The 20,400-nt window shown below is 45.7% G+C and overlaps 1 protein-coding gene across 2 annotated transcripts in view; it reads right to left on the bottom strand.

Annotated features, from left to right (window-relative positions):
- THG1L (tRNA-histidine guanylyltransferase 1 like) overlaps positions 1 to 20,400 on the bottom strand; it is a 170,237-nt gene that overhangs the window by 2,060 nt on the left and 147,777 nt on the right. For both annotated transcript variants that reach the window (XM_078653721.1, XM_078653720.1), the window contains exons 2-5: positions 10,597 to 10,773; positions 9,619 to 9,788; positions 9,116 to 9,204; positions 8,129 to 8,236 (exon numbers count right to left, since the gene is read on the bottom strand). In XM_078653721.1, coding sequence (XP_078509847.1) covers positions 8,129 to 8,236; positions 9,116 to 9,204; positions 9,619 to 9,788; positions 10,597 to 10,718 — 489 coding nt within the window. In that variant the 5' untranslated portion in view covers positions 10,719 to 10,773. The remainder of the gene's footprint in view (positions 1 to 8,128; positions 8,237 to 9,115; positions 9,205 to 9,618; positions 9,789 to 10,596; positions 10,774 to 20,400) is intronic.

Below are 20,400 nucleotides of genomic sequence, written 5' to 3'. Positions count from 1 at the left end.
GCGCTATGTTGCATACTTGTGTTTGGTATGTGTATTGGCTGTCTAGGAGCCGTTATGTTTTTCCTTGTAAAATGCCTTGCTTTCTCGGTTGGCGCTTGCTGGCGCCATTGTTTTTAGGCTATTGTCGGCTTCGGAAGCTTCCGCTGGGAGCGGTGTGATTTCGTGGGGGAACTCCCACTGAAGCATAGTATGTGGTTACCTGGGAACCCCTCCGGCACGTTTTCACTTCCCCGATTTCCCGCTGGTGATTGAGAGGGTTCCCGCTGGGAGCGTCGTAATGATGAGGTGCTCCCGCCCGGAGCAGAGTTTGAGGATTACTCCGACGACCCGTTCGGGTTTCGTTTCACTCCCCGCTGCCTCTGAGTGCCGCGCTGCGGTTATGGCCCATTTAGATCTTAGTGGGCGAACGCAGTCATGTATTATTATTAACGGCGGTTTTTTCGGCAGTGTACATTAAGCGCGGGTGGTCTAATCAGGCATAATTGTGTCCTGCTGACCTCACAACTGCGCTGCACTCGGTAGCCTTCCCCCATTGACGGAGTCCAGAGACCCTCTCAGACCCACATGCCTATTGGTTTGCACTGAGTCCAGGTGGCCTAGGGGCAAGTATTTTGACTATTATCCAAGAGGTTCAGGGTTCGATTCCAGGTTCTTCAGGTTGTGTTTTTCACAACTACAAAATTATTTTAAATTACAATTAAGGTTGGTATTAATCGGATGAATGTTTTCGGTGGTTGTACTGTAATGGTTTGTGTGCACGTGCTAGCGCTATTGGTTTCACCCACCAGAGTCCACAATGCCATATCCCGCGGGAGTGGAAAAGTCACGCAGAGGATATCTGCGACATGCCTGTTGGACCTGCGCTTGATCTTCATGACAAGGCCTAGCTTGGCCGCACACTGAATCGAACGCTCCTTCAAGAGCTGCGATACTGCGCTGGCGTCACAACGCTACAAAATGAGTCACGGTGGTTTGTGTATAGGTTTTTTGGCTCAGAGATTTGGTGTTTCAATGATTATGATTGCTGAATTAACACTATTCCTGTCACTTCCTTAGGGTTGTTCTGATCATTGCGCGGTCTCGCGCCTTCTCCGCCAAAGGCTTTCCCTAGTAGCCGAGAGCGGTTATGGAGTCATAACGCTCTGGTGTGCGTAACCCACTTAAGCTTCATTTGGGCGATTTGGCCTACGCACGTCGCACGCGTCCCCTGTTTGTTTCGAGGTCACATTGCCTCGTGCTTTACATGAGCAGATGTCCTGGTAGCCTCCAGGCGATAACAATAGGCTGGCCCTCGGAGTGCGCACACGCTCCTTGTATTTTATGATGACTCCGACGCCCACTGGGCTGATATAACGACTACAGCTTTGCTGAGGAGCCGATACATTATTCTTTTCTCTGTTTTAGTGTGCACAGGGTTGGCTCCCCCTCTACTCCTCCATTGCGCTGTGCTTTGCACTACTATATATATTGAATACGGATATCCCCTGAAGGTGATTGGTGGGATGTATATTGGAGGATGACTACTAATTGATCGGAGCACATGAGTCTCCTGAACTAATTATGTTGCCACTCAGGTTCTCCAAGTTCTTGTGTGGTCAACAGGGCCCCAGGTATGACATTCCCTGACTCAGGGTTACAGGGCTTGATTGACGCCCGTCATTGTTCTTCTGCCACAAATCCTTGAACATGATTTTGTTTTATTCTATCTTATTTTATTTTCATTTTATTTTATTCTTATTTTATTTTGTATTTCCTTCGGCGTGCGACGGGACCTAGACTAGAAAGAGATTATTTAGACTAGACAGGCTGCAAATCAATATCCTAGTCGTAGTCAGCCACGATCGACAATAGGCGTCGGTATGACGCCTCTCGCGCCAGCTCTTCCCAGGGTCGCAAATCCTTCAAGGTTGGGCACCCGGATAGCCGTTCCAGGTAGGCCTTTTGTGACAGATCCCTCTGGGACAGATTTGTTATTGGTTGCATCTATAATGGGTAGACTTATATTGCTGGCATATATTCCCATCATGTTCTGCTGTTTCTTCCATATAGCGTTCAGGAGAGCGTCTAGTGGTCTCCTCCTTCCCTTCATTGGCGGTTGTTTCGGTGGCGGTTCTGATGGTTGATACTGGGTATGTTATCCCAGGCTCTCAGCTCTCTAGGTCTCTCCGAGTACCACGTCATTTGACTTTTAGAGTTAGGGGTATATATACGTAGGGATAGGTCTATCTTAACACAGTCACAGGCCTTAGCCTTCACACTTCCAGACATTGGATTAGGATGTGCTGGACAAGTCAGGTTATAACCTTCATACAATTGTGACTCTTAGATTTGGTTCCAGGTTTATCTGAATCCTACGCAACTCAGTTTTTGTACGACCCAAACTACAGTGCTAGAAATATATTTCCGATGGTATCAGTGCAAGAGTTCCATCGGGTGAGTGCCAAAGTGGCGGTGCATTGAGCACCGTCAATTAAACAGTTTTTTCGATCTTTCTGTTATTCGGGTTCTTTATCGTGCAGGCCTCTTGAGGCTTACTGATCAGCATACGCAATATCTCGACTGCGGGAACTATAAGCGGGTATAGGCATATAGGGCACCTTCTTAGTGGACTCGTTCTAGGATTCAGGCCATTCTGCCGAAATTCTCAGATTTAGGTTACTGCGGAATACCTCCTATAGCATACAGGACAGTAAAGGACTGGTACCTTGGGTACCTTCAGATGGCTGGGTGTGGCTTCTCTTCCGAGAGACAGTCAGTAATTGTAAGCCCTTCGAGTTCGGGGCAGGAGTGAGTTGTCAGTTACAGTCGTTATAGTTGGACGTCAGTTCCATCCGAAAAGAATGTAGGTCTGATCCCACGAAAGTCGAGGGAAAGGATTTTGTTCCCTCCGATTCAGAGTATTTCCGGCGACTGGGGTCGCAATTTTCGAGCATGGAGGTCTCCATTTTGTATTCCAATGCTCCTTGGTTCGGCGGCGGCCAGCTCGTTCCCCTGCCTTTCCGTACAAATTTCCTTTTTTCTAATGCAGCGATACTCATGTAGAGCGCGGCAAAGGTTTCATGATTCACCAGGGAGCTACGGCTCGCAGGTTACTCGTTGCCTTTAGTGTGCACGGGTCTGGGTTTGCACATGGCAATGTGGTAAGTACAGTTTTTCCCAAGGTGGTATGTATTCCGGCTTTGCCCGGTACCTACAATGCTTTCCACGTTTTCTAACGCGCTGAGGGCGTCCATTTCGTATTTCTGGGTCCTTCCACTCACACAATATGGTTCGACAATAGAGGGTCACTTTGTTGGTATGTACACCATGTGGCAGTTTTGTGAGGACTGGTTTCTCTAGTTTGTGAATTAATTACCAATATGTACAGGGAATTCTGTAGCTTTCACCTTTTAGCGGCCATTTTGGCCGTTTTTCTACGGTTCTCTCTCGGCCCAGGGCAAGTTGATGCACTTGCGTCGGGTCCTTTTTTCGAGTTCTTTTTTGGTGGGGAAAAAATCCCAGCCCGGAATAATTCTAGTGATTTTTCTTTTGATTGATAGACAAATAATAGTAGGTCGACCGGACATTAAATATGGTCAGGCTGTGTTACGAGGCATTACACCTTTAGATGTTCCTACGGCGAGGCAAGCCCGCGTTTTACAGGTACAGTATCTACTCTAAGAAGTTTGCTCTGTAAGCAATGTCTGGGATGCATGTGGACAGTGCTTGGTCACACGAATTCGAAATAATGCATTTTTTGGGTGTTTTCTTCCCATTACTTAAGGATTACAACGGTGATTCTCGGATTTACTATCTGAGGTTTTCGCGTATAATTGTTCATATTACTGTTGATGATTATTGACATTTCATATGTGGGTCCGAGGCTATTATAGCCGATGGTTGAGGGCAATTTTTTGCCGGAATGGGTGTTCAGAATCAATGGTGAGACGCAATCTGTTCAAGAACCATACTTATCATTCGTGTTTTGATGATTCTCATTGTTTAACAAGTTTCAATTCTAATGATTGATTTTCTCAGAATGTATTTAAACAGTATATTATGTACCGGTGGGAGATTTAAGACTGTAGTTGTGTGGGTAAGCGTTAAACTAGCATAATCCGAAGCCTCCGGTCCTGTAATAGAATCAAAAATTAGCTAGCATTCGCGCCAAGAATTTTCAATTCTATTAAGGACACGGAGGCGAGGATTATCCCACCCGGTTTATTACAGTATTGTAATAATTACCCACCCGCATGTACTTGATACTCTGTATCAGCAGAAGTTACGGGTTTTCCTGTCTCATTCCTTTCAGCTTCGAATAACGAAGAAGGAGCAGGTGTTCTTCTGGCTTAGAAGACGTAAACTTTCCAGCTTGAAAAGGGTTCTTCCAACTTCGAGTAAAGAGGACGGAGCAGGTGTTCTTCTGGCTTAGAAGACGTAATCTTTCCAGTTTGAAGATGGTTCTTCCATGTTGAAGGATGTTTATTGGGACTCATATTCCGTGGATTGGACTGGATTTATTAATGTGTGGACTATATAAGTTCGAGCAAAGAAAGAGGAGGAGACACAGGGTACAGCAGCTCTTATTGGGCTATACAGGATGTGATGTATGTACAAGCATCATGGGAAATGTAGTTTTATTTGCATACAAAACGTTTTTCATTGGCTGCTGTGAGTAGCAAATATAAGAAAGAGAAGCATAATCCTCGCCTCCGTGTCCTTAATAGAATTGAAAATTCTTGGCGCGAATGCTAGCTAATTTTTGACTCTACTACTACACGACTTGCAGTTTAAATCACGAGTTCGCTTTCACTCGCCTTGCCTATTCCCTGGAACCAACTGCTCCATGTGTTTGCAACATTTTTTAAATAATTAATATAAAAGCTTAATTACATCGTTATATTGGTTAATACCTGATATGTTCCCTACTCATATTTGCCCCAGGCTTTCGATACTATGCTCTCTTTCTTTTCCACATAGTATTATTTGTTCATATGTGTGTTTTTCCCAATTGTCAATGTAAACTGACGATCCTCAGTTATATTTCTGTTATGCAGCCTGGATTAGTGGATTTTTTTTGCTATCACTGAAGGGTCAATAGAACTAATAATGTCGTATAAAGATTACTTTTTAGGTTTGGCCTGCACAGCGCTTGTGCTGTGCTTGAGAAATCAAATAGGGACTTACATGCCACCTCCTCTTTTTCCTGGCTTATCATTGGTTCTTGTGCGTGGCACTTACCTTTCCTCCATTTCTATCGGCTGTAGCAGATTTTCCTGCATTGTTCGTAGTCTGCTTCTCTTATCAGTTCCCCGCTGTGGAAATACTGTTAACATCTGCTTTGGTGGCATTATATTTTAATAAGGTTTTGTCTTTTACTCTTGCAGCATATTTATATATTAATTTATTATCCAGAGAAATTAGGTGATTTGCACAAAATCACAGAATGTTGCACTCTACTGCCGACGATACTCGAACCGGAATACCCAGCTCTCGAGCCATCAGCTCTGGCTGCTGAGCCATATCTTCTCCACTCCTGCCTTATTTGTCAGGGAGCTCTTTCCTTCTCCCAGCTGATTTCTGAAAACAGCTCTTTATTTATTACATAGGCGAAACCGATGCATTGCCAGTGCTTGTTGATTCTTCTTCTACATAAGGTCGAGTAATCTCTACGATCAACCAAATGATGAAAATTACTTAGCAATTTATGCATCTTTATAAGCAGATGCGACATTGGGTAGAGATGCTTTGTTAATGTTTCTATTTGTTGTCTACCATTCTCTTCCAGCCTTCTATCATAACAATCTTCTATGCATAATAGGTTTCAGCTAGGCATCGTTTTCAGAGTCGGATCTTGCTCTAATATACTTTTAACTATCTATTGTTGTTTAGTCAGTAGGCCCATCACTGCCTCTACATTTTTTTTAAATAGCACTATTCTCAACCAGTTGGATCAGGGGTTTTAACACTACAGGGAACTTATCCAGGAATTTGCAATATACATCTAACACACACTGTCCACTGAATCGCCTATCCATGCTTAAGACTTAATTTGGGATGCTGATGGTTTATGTCCTTCCTATGAGAACAAGGTATCTCATGTCACCTGTCAAATGTGTCAGCCGATACCCTTGGTCTCCCCCTGGCTTTCTCCTGTGAATGGAAACAGAAGAGCAAGTGGAGAGCATGGCTTCACACTTCACACAGGAGATACTAGAGTTAACCACTCCATTATCTGTCACGGCATCAAATGTCAAGGTTCTACAGAACTAGGGAAATTCTAAAAACAAAGGTGGCTCTCATTATACAGGTCAACAAATAACAAACAGGTCATTTAAAGACGTCTCCTGAGGCGTGCTGCAAGCCTTACAGCTACATGTAATCCATGTCTTAATAGAACATGAGAAAATCTTACTAAATATTTTCAAATTTCTGTGAGGGGTTGGGAAAGGAAGGACAATTTGAGAAAAAACCCTACGAATTCTGTTCATATAATGAAGAAACTGCATATGAAGGTTTCTCAGATTAAAGCCAAAAATAATACAATTAACAAAACAACACTCACTGTATTTATGTTTAATATTCTGTTTGCAAAGCAAACCAAAGTTTGTAAAGTCTACGTCCCTCTAGTACAACTCTCCACAGATCTCTTTGTATGTATTTATGCCCGTGTCTCGTTTCTCCTCACACAAATAGACAAATACCTCTAATCCTTCCTGTGTCATGACAGCTTCTGTGCTCCCTCACACAACTCGCTTCAGCGCTCCCTTGCGTTTCTGAGTTCCTTGCTTTTTTATCAGCAAACTTCTACCAACAGTGTGGCACTGTAACGCTTCTGGAGATCGGAAACCCTTTACTGACTAAATAAGCATTTGCAAGGCCAAGAGGTCTCGCCTTCTTTACCCATTGGCCTTTAAAGCAAAATGCTTTTTGGTAAAGGGATGATAACTAGGTGAAAATGAAACTATCCTCATTACGCTGGAGTGCCAACTCATGATGACACATATGCGTCCCAATGCAATGATGCTAGCAGCATTTTCTTTTCTTTTTTTTTAAATAAATGTATCGATCCCAGAAGGCAGCTGCCACTTGGTTCAGTAAATTGTTAGCACAAAAGCACCAGTTAATTTCGGAGCGGCCTAGCAGCAATGCAGCAGCCAAGATCTCTAAAAATATATATTTTTCAAATGTAAGAAAAGGTTGGTGCAACGGAGGAGAGAGGGGGAAGCAACAGGGGAGTGTGTGGGAAGGGGAAGCAATGGAGAGTGCGCAAGAGGGAGAAATCGCAGGAAAGCAGCACAGGAAGACAGCAACATTAAGGAAGTGGAAAAGCGAACACGAGCAAGCAGTAAACGATGGAGGGAGCATGGGGGGCAGATATTTAGCAGGGGGAAGCACACAAAAGAGCGAGCTCGAAAAGAAATGCAGTATCAGAGTACTGACCCAAATAAAAAAAAAAGTATTTCCCTAAAAGTGAACAGCGGAAAGATACAAGACAGCCAGTCAAAAGGAAGGTGAAAAAACTATGTTTCAGGTCAGTAACAAACTCAAGATGGACAAGATGGGACAAGGCAAGAACAAGAAGCAAGATAATGAGAATTACTTAATTCTAAGCCCACTGGAAGTTTTTAGTAAAACCATAATTGGTCTTTCATAGCCGAGACCTAAAAAATGAATGTGAGTAAATAACTGCGAAATGTGTTTTGTAGAGTAGAGACCAGAATCAAATGGAGCTAAAGAAGTGGAAGTCAGTGGTACAATACCCCAACAGCACCCTTTCTATCCATCTAGCTACCTTCTGCAGACTGTGACATCATCACGACACATTGAGTAATCTTGGGCTTATCCCTTCTACCATGCATGTCTTCCAAGGTGGGATGTTCTGTCAAATTTTTTTCCAGCTTATTTTATTCCACAGTAGTCACTTTTTGCTGCCAGTATGGCCCAATCTCCGTATGACGGTAGACTGTTATCCTGACCTTCAAGACCAACCTCTCCACTGTCAGCCTTTTTGTATAAGCAATGCGAATCTGACGATAGAGTCTTTCACTACTGGCTCGGGTTAACTACGGTGTGCCACACAAGTACAGTCTCTTTAATAACACTCGCTCTCAGACGTACGTCCTCCAACACTGGCTGATCTACTTACCTTTTTCCACAGCAGGAGAGTTCCTTTCCGATACAATAAGGGCTCATTGTTATAGTTAATATTGAATTCACTAAACAGAATCTCGTTCTTGTCGGCAGCAACTGTACCCTGGAAAAAGAAGAGACAAACATGAGATCTGCAGTGTGCCTCAAACTGTAAATAAGTGCTCAGTAAAAAACAAACGCACAGTGTACTATCTATTACGGTTACAATTAATGTCTCACCAGGCCCGAACGGGCCATAGCGGGCACTGGGCAATCCCCCGGTGCGCCGCAAGGGTGGGGACGGTTTTGAGCGCTTGGGGGCCAATTTTGTTAGAGGGACGTTTTTGCAGCATAGCTGTGGTCACATCCTGGTTTCTGCAATCGTCTCGGGTGGAGTACATACAAAATTGTGTGCGGGATCCTCCAGGCACAACATTAAATCTCTTTGCGGTGCCTTGGAGCCAGGTCTGCATTATCGATCAAATACCCAACAGGACAAATGAAGGCCGAGGGACCAGGCTGAATGGCGTCAGACTATCCAGCCTCTGCCTCCTGTGTACTAAAGAAATAGAACAGCGCCATTGACTTGGGGCGCTGGGCTCTTGAGTGGGAGGCTGCCTTTGGGTGACAGCACAGGAGTGACGATGACGCATCAAGGCACACTGCTGGGACTTGTTGCCAAGGATCCCTTCTGCAATTAAGAGGACCCTGTTGAATAAATCGAACCAAAATGCTGAAAGCATCGCTGCATTCTTTGTAAAGAATCTTTCCGCCACTAACACCACTAAGCCCTGCACCTCGCCATGGAGAATGTCAGGTCCTACCCCCCACCAATGAGAACGCCAGACCCTGCCAGCTGCGTTGAGTGATGACACCTCGTCTCCCTTCGCCCTGAAAAGATGCATGGCCAATGCAGAGTGCCAGCAGTCACCGGTGAATGTACACAATAAAAGCACTATAGACTGCAGGCAATCGTTCCACAATACGGCTCCTGAATCCTTACCCGCAACCTCTCCTGCGCCTGCGCTGGTGTCAGACCTCCTCCCTGGACGAGCGACCAGAAAGCAGTGTTATACAGGTTGTTAATGTGGCCTGAGGAAGGAATGGAAGTAACAGTTCAATGTCAGCTGAAAAAGACGTTATGCCTTCAGAGTGCTACTCACTCAAGATGGCAGCTTACACAGAATACCAGATACCGTAATATACATCGAAAGCAAATAAAGTCAGTCATCCACAACCAATCTTGCTACTCCTTCTCCCCTCGACCCCAGAAATGTTGTAGCCTCAACCACTCTCCTACTTACACCAGTGCCCGATCCCCTCTCTTAAAAGGACCCCCTCTCCTCGAGTTTCCGCTCATCCGTGCCCACTCTTTCGGCATCATCAACCACTCTTTACTGGTCAGCGTGATCTTACTGACACTCCCCAATAGCCTCTGTGTCAAAGTAAACTCGCAGCTGCTGACAGTAGCCCTGCTGGCGTTCCCACGGTTCCCACGTGGCTTACAGTCTGCTTGTCTCCAGCTTAGGTAGTCCTTCAGGTTTTGGTCGCTCGGATATAGCACAGCTCGGCCATCAAATCCCGGTGGGTAGAGGAGGGGCTGCTCCGCAAAGTAATCTTTCCAGTAGAAGACAAAACTCGATGCAAACTGGGAGGCCACGTGAGTCATAAATTTACTATTGGATAGAGGGGAACGCAAATAGAAAACAGGTGATTACAAGTCGGGGAGGGTAGGAGATATAGCATTAGAAAGCAGCACCACAGGAACACACTATTTAAATAGTACACAAAGTATCGGCCGCGGCAGGGCAAGGGAGAGCATTACAAAAGGAGGAGAAAGGAAGCAAGGCAAAAATGGAAATAGCAGAAGAATTGCCATAAAACTGGGAGAAAGAAAAAATGAAGCACAGAAGGAGCAAAGGATGGGAGAGAGAACACATACCAACAATCTGAGCAAATCGTACCACCACTTTTCAGACTTGATCTTCCCTAAAAACTCTAAACTGCAGAGACACAAAGGAGCCCATATATACTATCTATGAGCTCACCCTATGTTTCTGAACCAGGAAATAATTGTGTGCAGTCAGTTAAAATAAGCTTTGTGGCTATATGTGTTTCCCATTAGTAGTTATTTTAAAACTGCAACAGAGAAATATGGGCAAGCTGGAATTAAACAAAATCAAATCAATGACTTATGGCTCATAATTAGAGCTCACAAGCCTAACATCTGGCTTTTTTACTGCAGGTTTCGTGTGACTTTTTTCGGTAACAGGTGAGAAAGCCACACCTAGTTGCATGCATAATTTAGTATTCCATCTCGAGTTACTGCATGCTAGGGGGAAGAGGGTGCGGGGACTTCTAGGTCACTGGGCAAGCACAGACAACTGTGCAGCTCACAAAGGAAGGACAATGTTTTTCAAAAGCTACGGAAAATTGGCAACACATCAGTTTTCTTCCTTCTTGCGGTAGTTCCACCTTACTCACCTGGCTCGCCTCTTGAACAAATTTGATTTCTTGTGGAAGACGAAGCTATATTCGTCACTCTGGCCATACGCAAGCAAAATGTCATCCAACTCCTGCATTACATTTTGTGCACAGCGGTTCATCAAGTGCAGGGCCCGTGCATCATTGGGCTTGTAGAAGTTGTGTTGCTCAGAAAACCTGCACAGAAAACAAATATCAGGTTTACGAACAGGCATGGTTGTATTGTGAAAAACTAATAACGGTCATTGAAAAATAAAAGATTTAGAAACCAGCACTTAACAGCACCCAAAAAGCAGGTCAGTGCCCACCCACTCCAAAATACATCCTCAGCAATTCAGACATGCTCAGAGCTTGCTCATCTAATAACAGCCACATAGTCACATTCCGTAGCATGTTCACCCCCGCAGCCTGCCTGATTATCAAAACAAGCATTGAAAATGGAATAGGCCTCGCCTTTGATTAAGTTAAAGCCATTTGCTTTGCTAATGGTACTGTATAGCAAAGCAAATGGCTTTAACTTAATGAAAGGCGTGACCTATTGCATTTTTAAGACAAGGGGGGTTAGGGGGGGTGATTCGTCATAAATACAGGTTTAACATCTTGACTAATAGTCCTTCATTTATAATGAAGGAATATCACAAGTCCAGGAATGCAATTAAAAGCGGAACGTGATAAGATCCTCATGCCGGGATGGCACAACTTCAACCTCTCAGAACTATCCCTGTGCCCAGTTACTATAGAGCGATGTGTGACCCTTTGTACAACCCTCTGTGTAATTTGCTGTGCATCATCATCTGTCTCACATAATGCACACACCCATTTACCTTTGACATGTACATAATAGTGCTCCCCTGACTCTAAACACTCAGTGCTCACCTCGGGCACAACATCTAATGCTACTCGAATGCACAGTATCTAGCTCTCCCATAAAGCACATTAGCCAACGCTCCCTTGAAGACAGGGTGAAGACTTTCTAAGGCAACCATAGACATAAAAGAAGGACTTCACAAGAATTAGGAGACACAGTGTCCTGGGGATTAAAAAAAGGATCAGAGAATCGAGTTGCCAGGGGGTACGAGGTCTTGAATATATGCGGATTTTGGGAATTAATCAGGCGTCGGGGCAGATAATGCTGTCACATAACCATTCCCCTCACATACAGTCATTACATGCCAACCTTACCAGTGCCACCTCTCCCCCATTATACACACAGATATCGCAAGCCTAAGCCCCTGCCTTTGGGGCTAGGGAAACAAGGTTGAGACTCGGCGCCTGGTCAACATCTTGTGATTCTAGGAAAAGCACTTAATATCCCTGTACCTAAAGCAATAAAAAAAAGTCGGACCTTGTGTAATGTAACCTGGTGTTCAAGTAAAGCAGTCGCATGCCTCTAAGCCAAGTTCGCGAGATTATAAACCTGCAAAAAAAAAAAGCATTGCATGCAGACATCGGTTGCAAACACAACCATCACTCCACCTACGCACAAAGCCTTCACACACAATATGTATTACAATCACACAGTTGCATGCAGGCATCCATTGGAAACATAATCATTACACACAAAAAGCTACTACTCAGCCATCACGCACACAGCCATCACGCACACAGCCACACACACACATTGGAATCACACAACGAATACGTGCAGATATGTAGAAACACGCAGCCATCGGCCCCTCAGAACCGTTTAACTTGCCTCGGGTCTGTTCAGCCTGTGCACCACTAGCAAACCGTCAGACCGGGGTCCTGTAGTGGACCATAAGAGGTGTATGTGTTTCCACCTCATACAACAGTGCTTGTGTTTTCCGGTGTACAGTGAGTCCCGTCGGAACCGATGACGGGTGGAACTCGCACAAGTGCGGCGCTGTGGAGAGGGAAGGGGCGAACAGCCGTGACGGGGGTGTATGTGGCACGTTAACCTCCGACAACTCAGCGCTGCGAAGCGAGAAAGCATACACTGTTGCAAAGTCATCCTGTGCCATGGGCACCCCCCCAACTTTTTGCTGACTGGAACAGGTGGTAACTGACTCTGACTGAACCTGGGCTCTGTTTAACCAGGCCCAGGGCCAGTGCCAAGCTAAAAGGAACACATTAGAATACAGCTAAGACACCCAACATACACTAGGGTACACTATGGTATGGTGGGGGTACCCCTGTAATTGGCATGACCTACCACCTAAGCCCCTAGTATGTAATAGGGCAGGGGATTGAAACTACCTAGAAGTCTCCAGTATCCTGGGGCATGGCAGCAGAGGCCAGCAGATTTTCTGCACAAGCATGTGTGCAGTGCTGAAGCCTAAGGTCAGTTTAAAAGCAGCACTGGTGGCCAGGACAGCTTTTAAACCGTAAATTGTGCCCAAACTCGACTTTGGGGGTAGGGGCCCTTAAACATTAAAAACCTACCATGTTTTTGCATATTAGGGACCGCCAGGGTCTATAAGGAGCGCGCTTATAAAATGAGTTTTTATATGCCTGGGTAAAGTGAAATTTTACATTTCACTCCCCACATTGTATTAAAGAGCTGCTCAAATTCGACTTTGATGCTAGAAGGATTGGGTAAGGATGATCTGCAATATTTCTGCAGATTCAGAACCCCTGAAGTCTCCCCTAGTTGCACAGTGGGTGGGGGTCCTGTAGTAATTAGGGAAATACTTATTAAATATGGTTTTATAAGCCCTGGTTCTTGAAAAGTGGCCCAGGTCATTTTCCCTATTGCAAACCCCATGGCCCATAGGTTAACATGGTAGGAAGTGATTGATTAATAAATATTGATAGGAGAGGACTAGCCGGACCATTCAAAGACTTCCCAGAATGGTAGTAGTAAATCCAACAATATTATATTGTTAAATTTCTCCTAAAGTGTACATACAATAAGTTATGCGACTTTCTGGTTTGTAAGTCCAAATTCAGCCTTTCAGAGGTCTACCCTGATTGGTCAGAGTTAAGTGCATTAGCCAGGTTGCTGGGAGGGCAGTGTGCTGTTCTATAGGAATACCAGGCCAGGAGGTGGCGTTGTAAACTACACTCTTCAAAGGCAAGAGGGGAGGCCTGGGTTACAGTCCACTAAGACAGTCGTGACCCAGAGTCAGGGCTAGGCTTAAGAAAGGTATGTGCAGATGGTAGGGGGGGTGTTTAGCCAGCTCTTACCTCCTTGCTGGAAAATCAGCCATTATGGATTTGGAAGAATGATGCACTCTGGGATAAACTAATGCCACAATCCACAGGATGTGGTCATAACTATGAGGAGTTGCCCTGCTCTCATTGGTCAGCAGTGACCTGGTGCTTGACCCAGAGAATTTTGAATAAGTATCTGAGAGGGGCAGAGCCCTCCAGATCTGCTGCTTGAAACTGAATGAAGCAAGAAGTGCCCTGCTGAAGATTTTGCTGTGTGCAAGGAACTCTAAGGCCTGACCTATGAAGACTGCACAATCTGAAACTACAGCCCTGTGGATTACCTTGCTGCCAAAAGACTCAAGAGTGGAAACTCCCTGCAAGCTACAGGTTAACAGGGCTCACCTGGACAGCCCCACAAAGAATTCAAAGCCTGGAGTACCAGTGGATTTGTAAGGGTTTTGTTCAAGTGGATTGCGGAATTGAAGTTTCACACTTTCAAGGACCCTCTTGGAGATTCCAGAACCTTGAATTGTGTGTTGGATACTTTGGGACCCGCAAGCAGAACGCCAGGAAGGTGTTCTAACTGGACCCCGCTTGCTGAAGAAGGCGGCCCACTACAGTGGTGAGAATTCTTCAGAACAATTTATAAAGGTGTGTCCCTGACAGAGAAAACAAAATGACTTAAAGGGGCGCTGTTGGTTTCTAAGCACTAGAAAGTGACTAATCTTTAAAAATTCATATCTCTGGTTCCCTACAGTGGATTATTTTCGTTTTGGTGTCATTTAAAAGATATAAATATTACCTATTTTTATAAATTGGTGTTGGATTTTTATTTTGTGTTGTGTCTTAATTATTTACAGAAATTGTGTTTTTAAATGCTTTACATACCTGTCTTTGAAGTTAAGCCTGTCTGCTCGCAGCCACGTTACCAAGGGCTGAGCAAAGGAATAATTTTCTAAGACCTATGCTGAGTCCTATCATGTGTTAGTGGCCTTATTGCCAGTAGCAGACCTACATTTGCCCCTACCAAAAACCCACTTTCCAACATTTGGTGTTCAGCGGTGTGGATGAGGACTTGTGTTTAAAAAGTACACCTTTCAGTGAATAATTTAAGATTATAAAAATCCTCTAAATTGCCTTAGAACAAAACTTTTGAGTTTGATTTTTGGAATTTGGACTAAACTGTTTTTAATCAATTGTTTTGATTTTTCCAAATTGTTCTAAGTCTATTGTGCCTAGTTTTTTGTGACCCAAAACTAGGGAACCATGGAGCTGGACCTGGCTAAACTGTCCCAGTTTAAGATGGCTGATCTTAGGGAACAGTGTAGGCTTAGGGGGCTGCATGCTGCCAAGAAGATGAGGAAGGCAGGGTTGCTTGAGCCCCTTAAGGCCTGGGCCAGGGCAGCTGAGGAGAACCCAGGGGGATGGGAAGATGTTCCCCCCAACCTCACCCGAGAGAGGGCGAGGATGAGACCTTTCCCATTGTGACTAGTGTTAGCCAGGTGAATCAAGGTGGTGGTGAGAGTGGGGAAGGGTCCCTTAGTCAGGTACCACTACTGTCCCTTGCAGAGAGACAGCTTCAGGCTCAATTGGAGTTGATTGCCTTGGAGAAAGAGAAATTTGAATTGGCTAAGAGAAAATGGGAGAGGGAGGAGGAGAAAAGGAATGGTGGCAGCGAAAGTGAAGAAGATGCTGAGATGTCCAGGGGTGGTAGATTTGAACCTAAACTTCCCAAGGGCATAGTACCCAAGTACACTGAGGGGGATGACATTGACAAGTGGCTATCAGCTTTTGGGAGGGCCCTTAAAATGAGTAGGGTTCACTCTAGGTATTGGGGTGCACTCCTGTGGGAGTTGATTCCAGTAGCTGGGAGGGATAGGCTCCTGACCCTGAAGGGAGAGGATGCAGAATCATACCAGCAGATGAAGGCATGCTTAGTCAAGAGATTTGGTCTGACTCCAGAACAGTACAGGGTGAAGTTTAGAGGCACGCAGAAATTGAGTTCAAAGTCTTGGGTAGACTTTGTGGACGTTTCAGTAAAGGCACTGGAAGGCTGGATTGTTGGTAACAAAGTTGACACATATGAGGGATTGTATTAGTTTGTTTTTGAAGGAACACATTTTGACTCATTGTGCAGAAGAGAAGCTACGCTAGTATCTAGTGGACTCTAAGCTGACAGACCCCAGAGAGCTGGGTGAATCAGCTGATGAGTGGGTGAGAACCCGGGTTTCCAATCAGCATCAGGGGGGTGACCAGAAGAAAGGAGGAAAGGTCCCTCCCCAGGGGAAAGCCCAGGGAAATGAAGGTCAAAATCCTAAGGAGTCCTCCAAAGACCCACAAAAACCTGCACAAGGAGGAGGGGCCCCGAGCCAACCCAAATTCAAAGGGAGGGGGTTTCAGGGAAAGCCTGGTAGGTTATTTGATCCCTCAAAGGTGGGTAAGTGCTTTGACTGTAACCAGCCAGGGCATAAGCAGGGAGATGCTGTCTGCGCCAAGAAGCTCCCCCCTAAGGGGACATCCACAGGGATTGCCAGTGTCAGTGTAGGGGTGGAGGGTGGTGTACAGAACAGGCAGGTGATGGAAGCAACCTTAGTGTCCCTGGGTGGGGTGAGTATTGCCACCCTTGCTGCCTTACCTCCAAACATGGACAAGTACAGGCAGAGGCATAAAGTGAATGGGACGGAGGTTGAGGCTTTCAGAGACACTGGGGCTAGTGTAACTACGGTCTTGGATTAACTGGTGCTGCCAGAGAGGTTGTTACCTGGTGAGTTTCACCAGGTGACATATGCAGACAGCACTACCAAACTCCATCCCATGACTGTGGTGGATTTGGAATGGGGAGGTGTGACAGGCCCTATGAAGTTAGCTGTGTCAAAGGTGCTTCCGGTCCAGTGTTTACTGGGCAATGATCTTGAGCCTCTGCGTGGTCAGAGGTGGCGAGAGGACTCCATATGAAAATATTGGAGCTCCCTGAGTGGGTATGTGCTGTGACTAGGTCACAGACTAGCCAGAAGGGAGGGGCTAGACACTTGGACCCTGGAACAAAGGGCCAGGCATCCAAGGACAAGGGCACTGGGTCTGGTGAGCCAGCCCAGGGAACTCCAGAGGTGCAGGATGAATCTAACCCTGATGGGGAGGATCTGGCCTCTGAGGGAGGGACTCCATCCCTGCCAGAGCTGTCAGATTTGGCAGAACTGACAGGAGCAGGTGGACCCTCCAGAGAGGAGTTCAGTCAGGGACAGTGTGACTGTCCCTCCCTTGAGAGCTTGAGGCGGATTGCTTCTAAGCAAGAGGAGGGGGGTGACAGTGGGTTTCACAAACTCTACTGGGAAGATGGACTGCTTTATACTGAGGCCAGAAACCTCAAGGAGGGGGCCACCAGGAGATTGGTGGTGGCCCAGAAGTACAGAGAGTTCATCCGGACTTTGAGTCACGATATCCCCTTGGCAGGACATTTGGGATGGACAAAGACATGGAACCGGTTGGTGAACCATTTCTACTGGCCCAATATGACTGAAAAGGTCAAGGAGTTTTGCAGCTCCTGTGTCACCTGTCAGGCCAGTGGCAAGGCAGGGGGCAAGACAAAGGCTCCCCTAAGACCACTGCCAGTGGTTGGGGTTCCTTTTGAAAGGGTGGGGATGGACATTGCTGGTCCCCTGGACCCACCTACTGCATCAGGGAATAGGTATATCTTAGTGGTAGTTGACCATGCTACTAGATACCCTGAAGCCATACCTCTTAGAACCATTGATGCACTTGCGTTGGCTAGAGCACTGCTTGGTGTGTTCACCAGAGTGGGTTTTCCAAAAGAGGTGGTGTCAGATAGGGGCACAAACTTCCTGTCCAGCTATCTGACTGCTATGTGGGATGAGTGTGGTGTCAACTACAAGTTCACCACCCCCTATCGCCCACAAGGAAATGGTCTTGTTGAGAGATTCAACAAAACCCTGAAGGGCATGATAAATGGGTTGTCAGAGAAACTCAGGAGGAGATGGGATATTGCTTACTGTTTGCCTACAGGGAGGTGCCACAGAAAGGGGTCAGTTTCAGTCCTTTTGAGTTGGTGTTTGGATACCCTGTGAGGGGGCCATTGAGCCTGCTAAGAGAGTCTTTAGAGAAGCCTCTTAAAGAAGCTCAGGACAATGTGCTTGATTATGAGCTAGGCCTGAGAACTAGAATGGCGGAGTACATGTACAAGGCAAACAGGAAACTGGAGGCCGGCCAGGAGCTCATGAAGCACTAGTATGATCAAAAAGCTACTATGCTGGAGTATACTCCAGGACAGATGGTGTGGCTGTTGGAGCCTGTGGCTCCCAGGGCCCTCCATGACAAGTGGAGTGGGCCCTATCCAATCTTAGAAAAAAAGGGTGAGGTTACCTATTTGGTTGACCTTGGCAACCCCAGGAACCCTCACAGGGTCCTGCATATGAATAGATTGAAACCCCACCATGACAGGGCAGACATGACCATGTTACTGGCCACTGATGAGGGTGTGGATGAGGAAACTGAGCCTGTGCCCGACCTCCTCTCCACTAATGTGCAAGATGGGTCAGTGGAGGGAGTTGTGCTCTCTCCCAAGTTGACAAACCAGTAGCACCGAGACTGTAGCAGGTGCTGGAGCAGTTTGCTGGCCTGTTCTCTCTGACCCCAGGCATCACTGAGTGGTGTGTGCACCACATTGACACTGGTGACAGTGACCTGTCAAAAATAAACTATACAAGTCGTCTGACCATGTCAGAGCCAGCATTAAAGCTGAGTGCTAAGATGATGGAGCTGGGGGTAATTGAACCGTCTGAGAGTCCATGGGCCAGTCCAGTGGTACTGGTACCTAAACCTAACCCTCAGGGGGGACCCAAGGAGTTAAGGTTCTGTGTGGACTACAGAGGTTTGAATTGTAATCGTATTGTATTGTATTGTAATTGCATTTATATAGCGCTTACTACTACCCCTGACGAGGCGTCGAAGCACTTTTTCGGCGGGTAGCACGCTACTCCGGGACCCATAGAGGATTAGTGTTGAATTCGTATAGTGAAACACGCAAGTACATTTTAAGTGATGGATAGGTTAGTCAGTTATTTGGATTCGGAATGATGGCAGAAGGATAGAGTAGGACAAAGGTTTGTATTTATTTATCACTCGCTTGTTGACGCATGCTATTCAAAGAGCCTATAAAGGATTAGTGGTGAATTAATATGGTGAAATATGAGGTAATTTCAGTGGTGGATATTAGTCTGTTACTTGGAGTGAGAAGGATAGCGGATGGATAAAAGGGGAAGCAAGATTTGCATTCATATAGCACTTGTTACCCCTGATGGGTGTTGAAGCGCTTTTCTGGCGAGTTGCACGCCACTCCGGAACCCATAAAGGATTAGTGTTGAAAATTAGTATAGTATAAATATGAAGTAATTTGAGTAGTAGATATGTTATTCAGTTATTTGGGCAGTATATTAGTATAGTTGAATATGGAATATGGAATTTGAGAAGTGAACATATTAGTCTGTTAATTTTGATTGCAAAAGGATAGAGGAGGGATAAAAGAGTGAAGGATTGTTTTTTTTTAAGTCTTAGCAGTAGGAAGAGGCAGTAAAAAGAAGTTTCGGAGGGAAGGAGTCAGAGAGGAGAGTTTAGAAATGTATATGTTTCATGCACCTGATTTGGTTGTGTAGTATTGTTTGTGAGAGGAGGTTGTGACGTAGAGGGGGTGGTGATGTGTTTATGTGTAAAGTGTATGTTGTGTGTAGGAGGGAATGAAGTAGAGGTGAGAGTGTTTATCTTAGACTGGTTTGTTTCAAGAGTTACAAAGTGTGGTGGTGTGCAGTGTGTGTGTTGTGTGTTAGTGTTATTATGGGAGAGGAGGGTGTTTGTTGGACAACTGATGGAAGGATCATTATATATTGGTTAGTGATAAAAGGTGGACTGTTAGGTGTAATTACAGCAGGGAGAGTGTGTCTGAGTGGGATGTAGTTATGTATGGTGTTGATTGGCGTTGTGTTAGTAATGAGTGTATTGGTTAGTGGTATAGGATAGAGTCGTGTACTGTTTGTGGGTGATGGTGGATATGTGTGGTAGTTGGGATAGTAGGGTGTGTAGATGTGGTTTGGTTGGGTTGGTGGCGCATGCTGGTACATTAATCTGTGCATACTGTTGTGCGTGGTGTATATTTGGTGTGAGTGTGTTGCTCTGTTTGTGGTTGTGGATGGTGTGAGCTGGGTATTGTTAAATGAGAAAAAGGGCAGCATTTCTGGCCCTAGTACCGACCAGTCTCGAACAGGCTCAAACAGGCAACTACCCTTGTCCTCTCCGCCCTTAACAGGATCAAACAGGCAATTACCCTTGTCCTCTCCGCCCTTAACAGGCTCAAACAGGCAACTACCCTTGTCCTCTCCGCCCTTAACAGGCTCAAACAGGCAATTACCCTTGTCCTATCCGCCCTTAACAGGCTCAAACAGGCAACTACCCTTGTCCTCTCCGCCCTTCGCCTCGACGCCCGGGCTGAGATGCCCTAAGCCTGGCCTTTTTTGTAGCCCTAGTAATCAGGTGACCCCTTCAGCCAATGGGAACCCTAGCCCTAACACTATCCAATCACAACACTAGCCCTAACATCTAGAACCAATAGGAGACCAGGACCTTGCAGCCAACCTTAACCATAGTCCAAGCACCCAATCAGTTCAAAAACCCTGATCTCTACGT

Source organism: Lissotriton helveticus, chromosome 7 (assembly GCF_964261635.1).
Source record: "Lissotriton helveticus chromosome 7, aLisHel1.1, whole genome shotgun sequence".
Taxonomy (NCBI): domain Eukaryota; kingdom Metazoa; phylum Chordata; class Amphibia; order Caudata; family Salamandridae; genus Lissotriton; species Lissotriton helveticus.
This window is presented reverse-complemented; position numbering and strand designations above follow the sequence as displayed.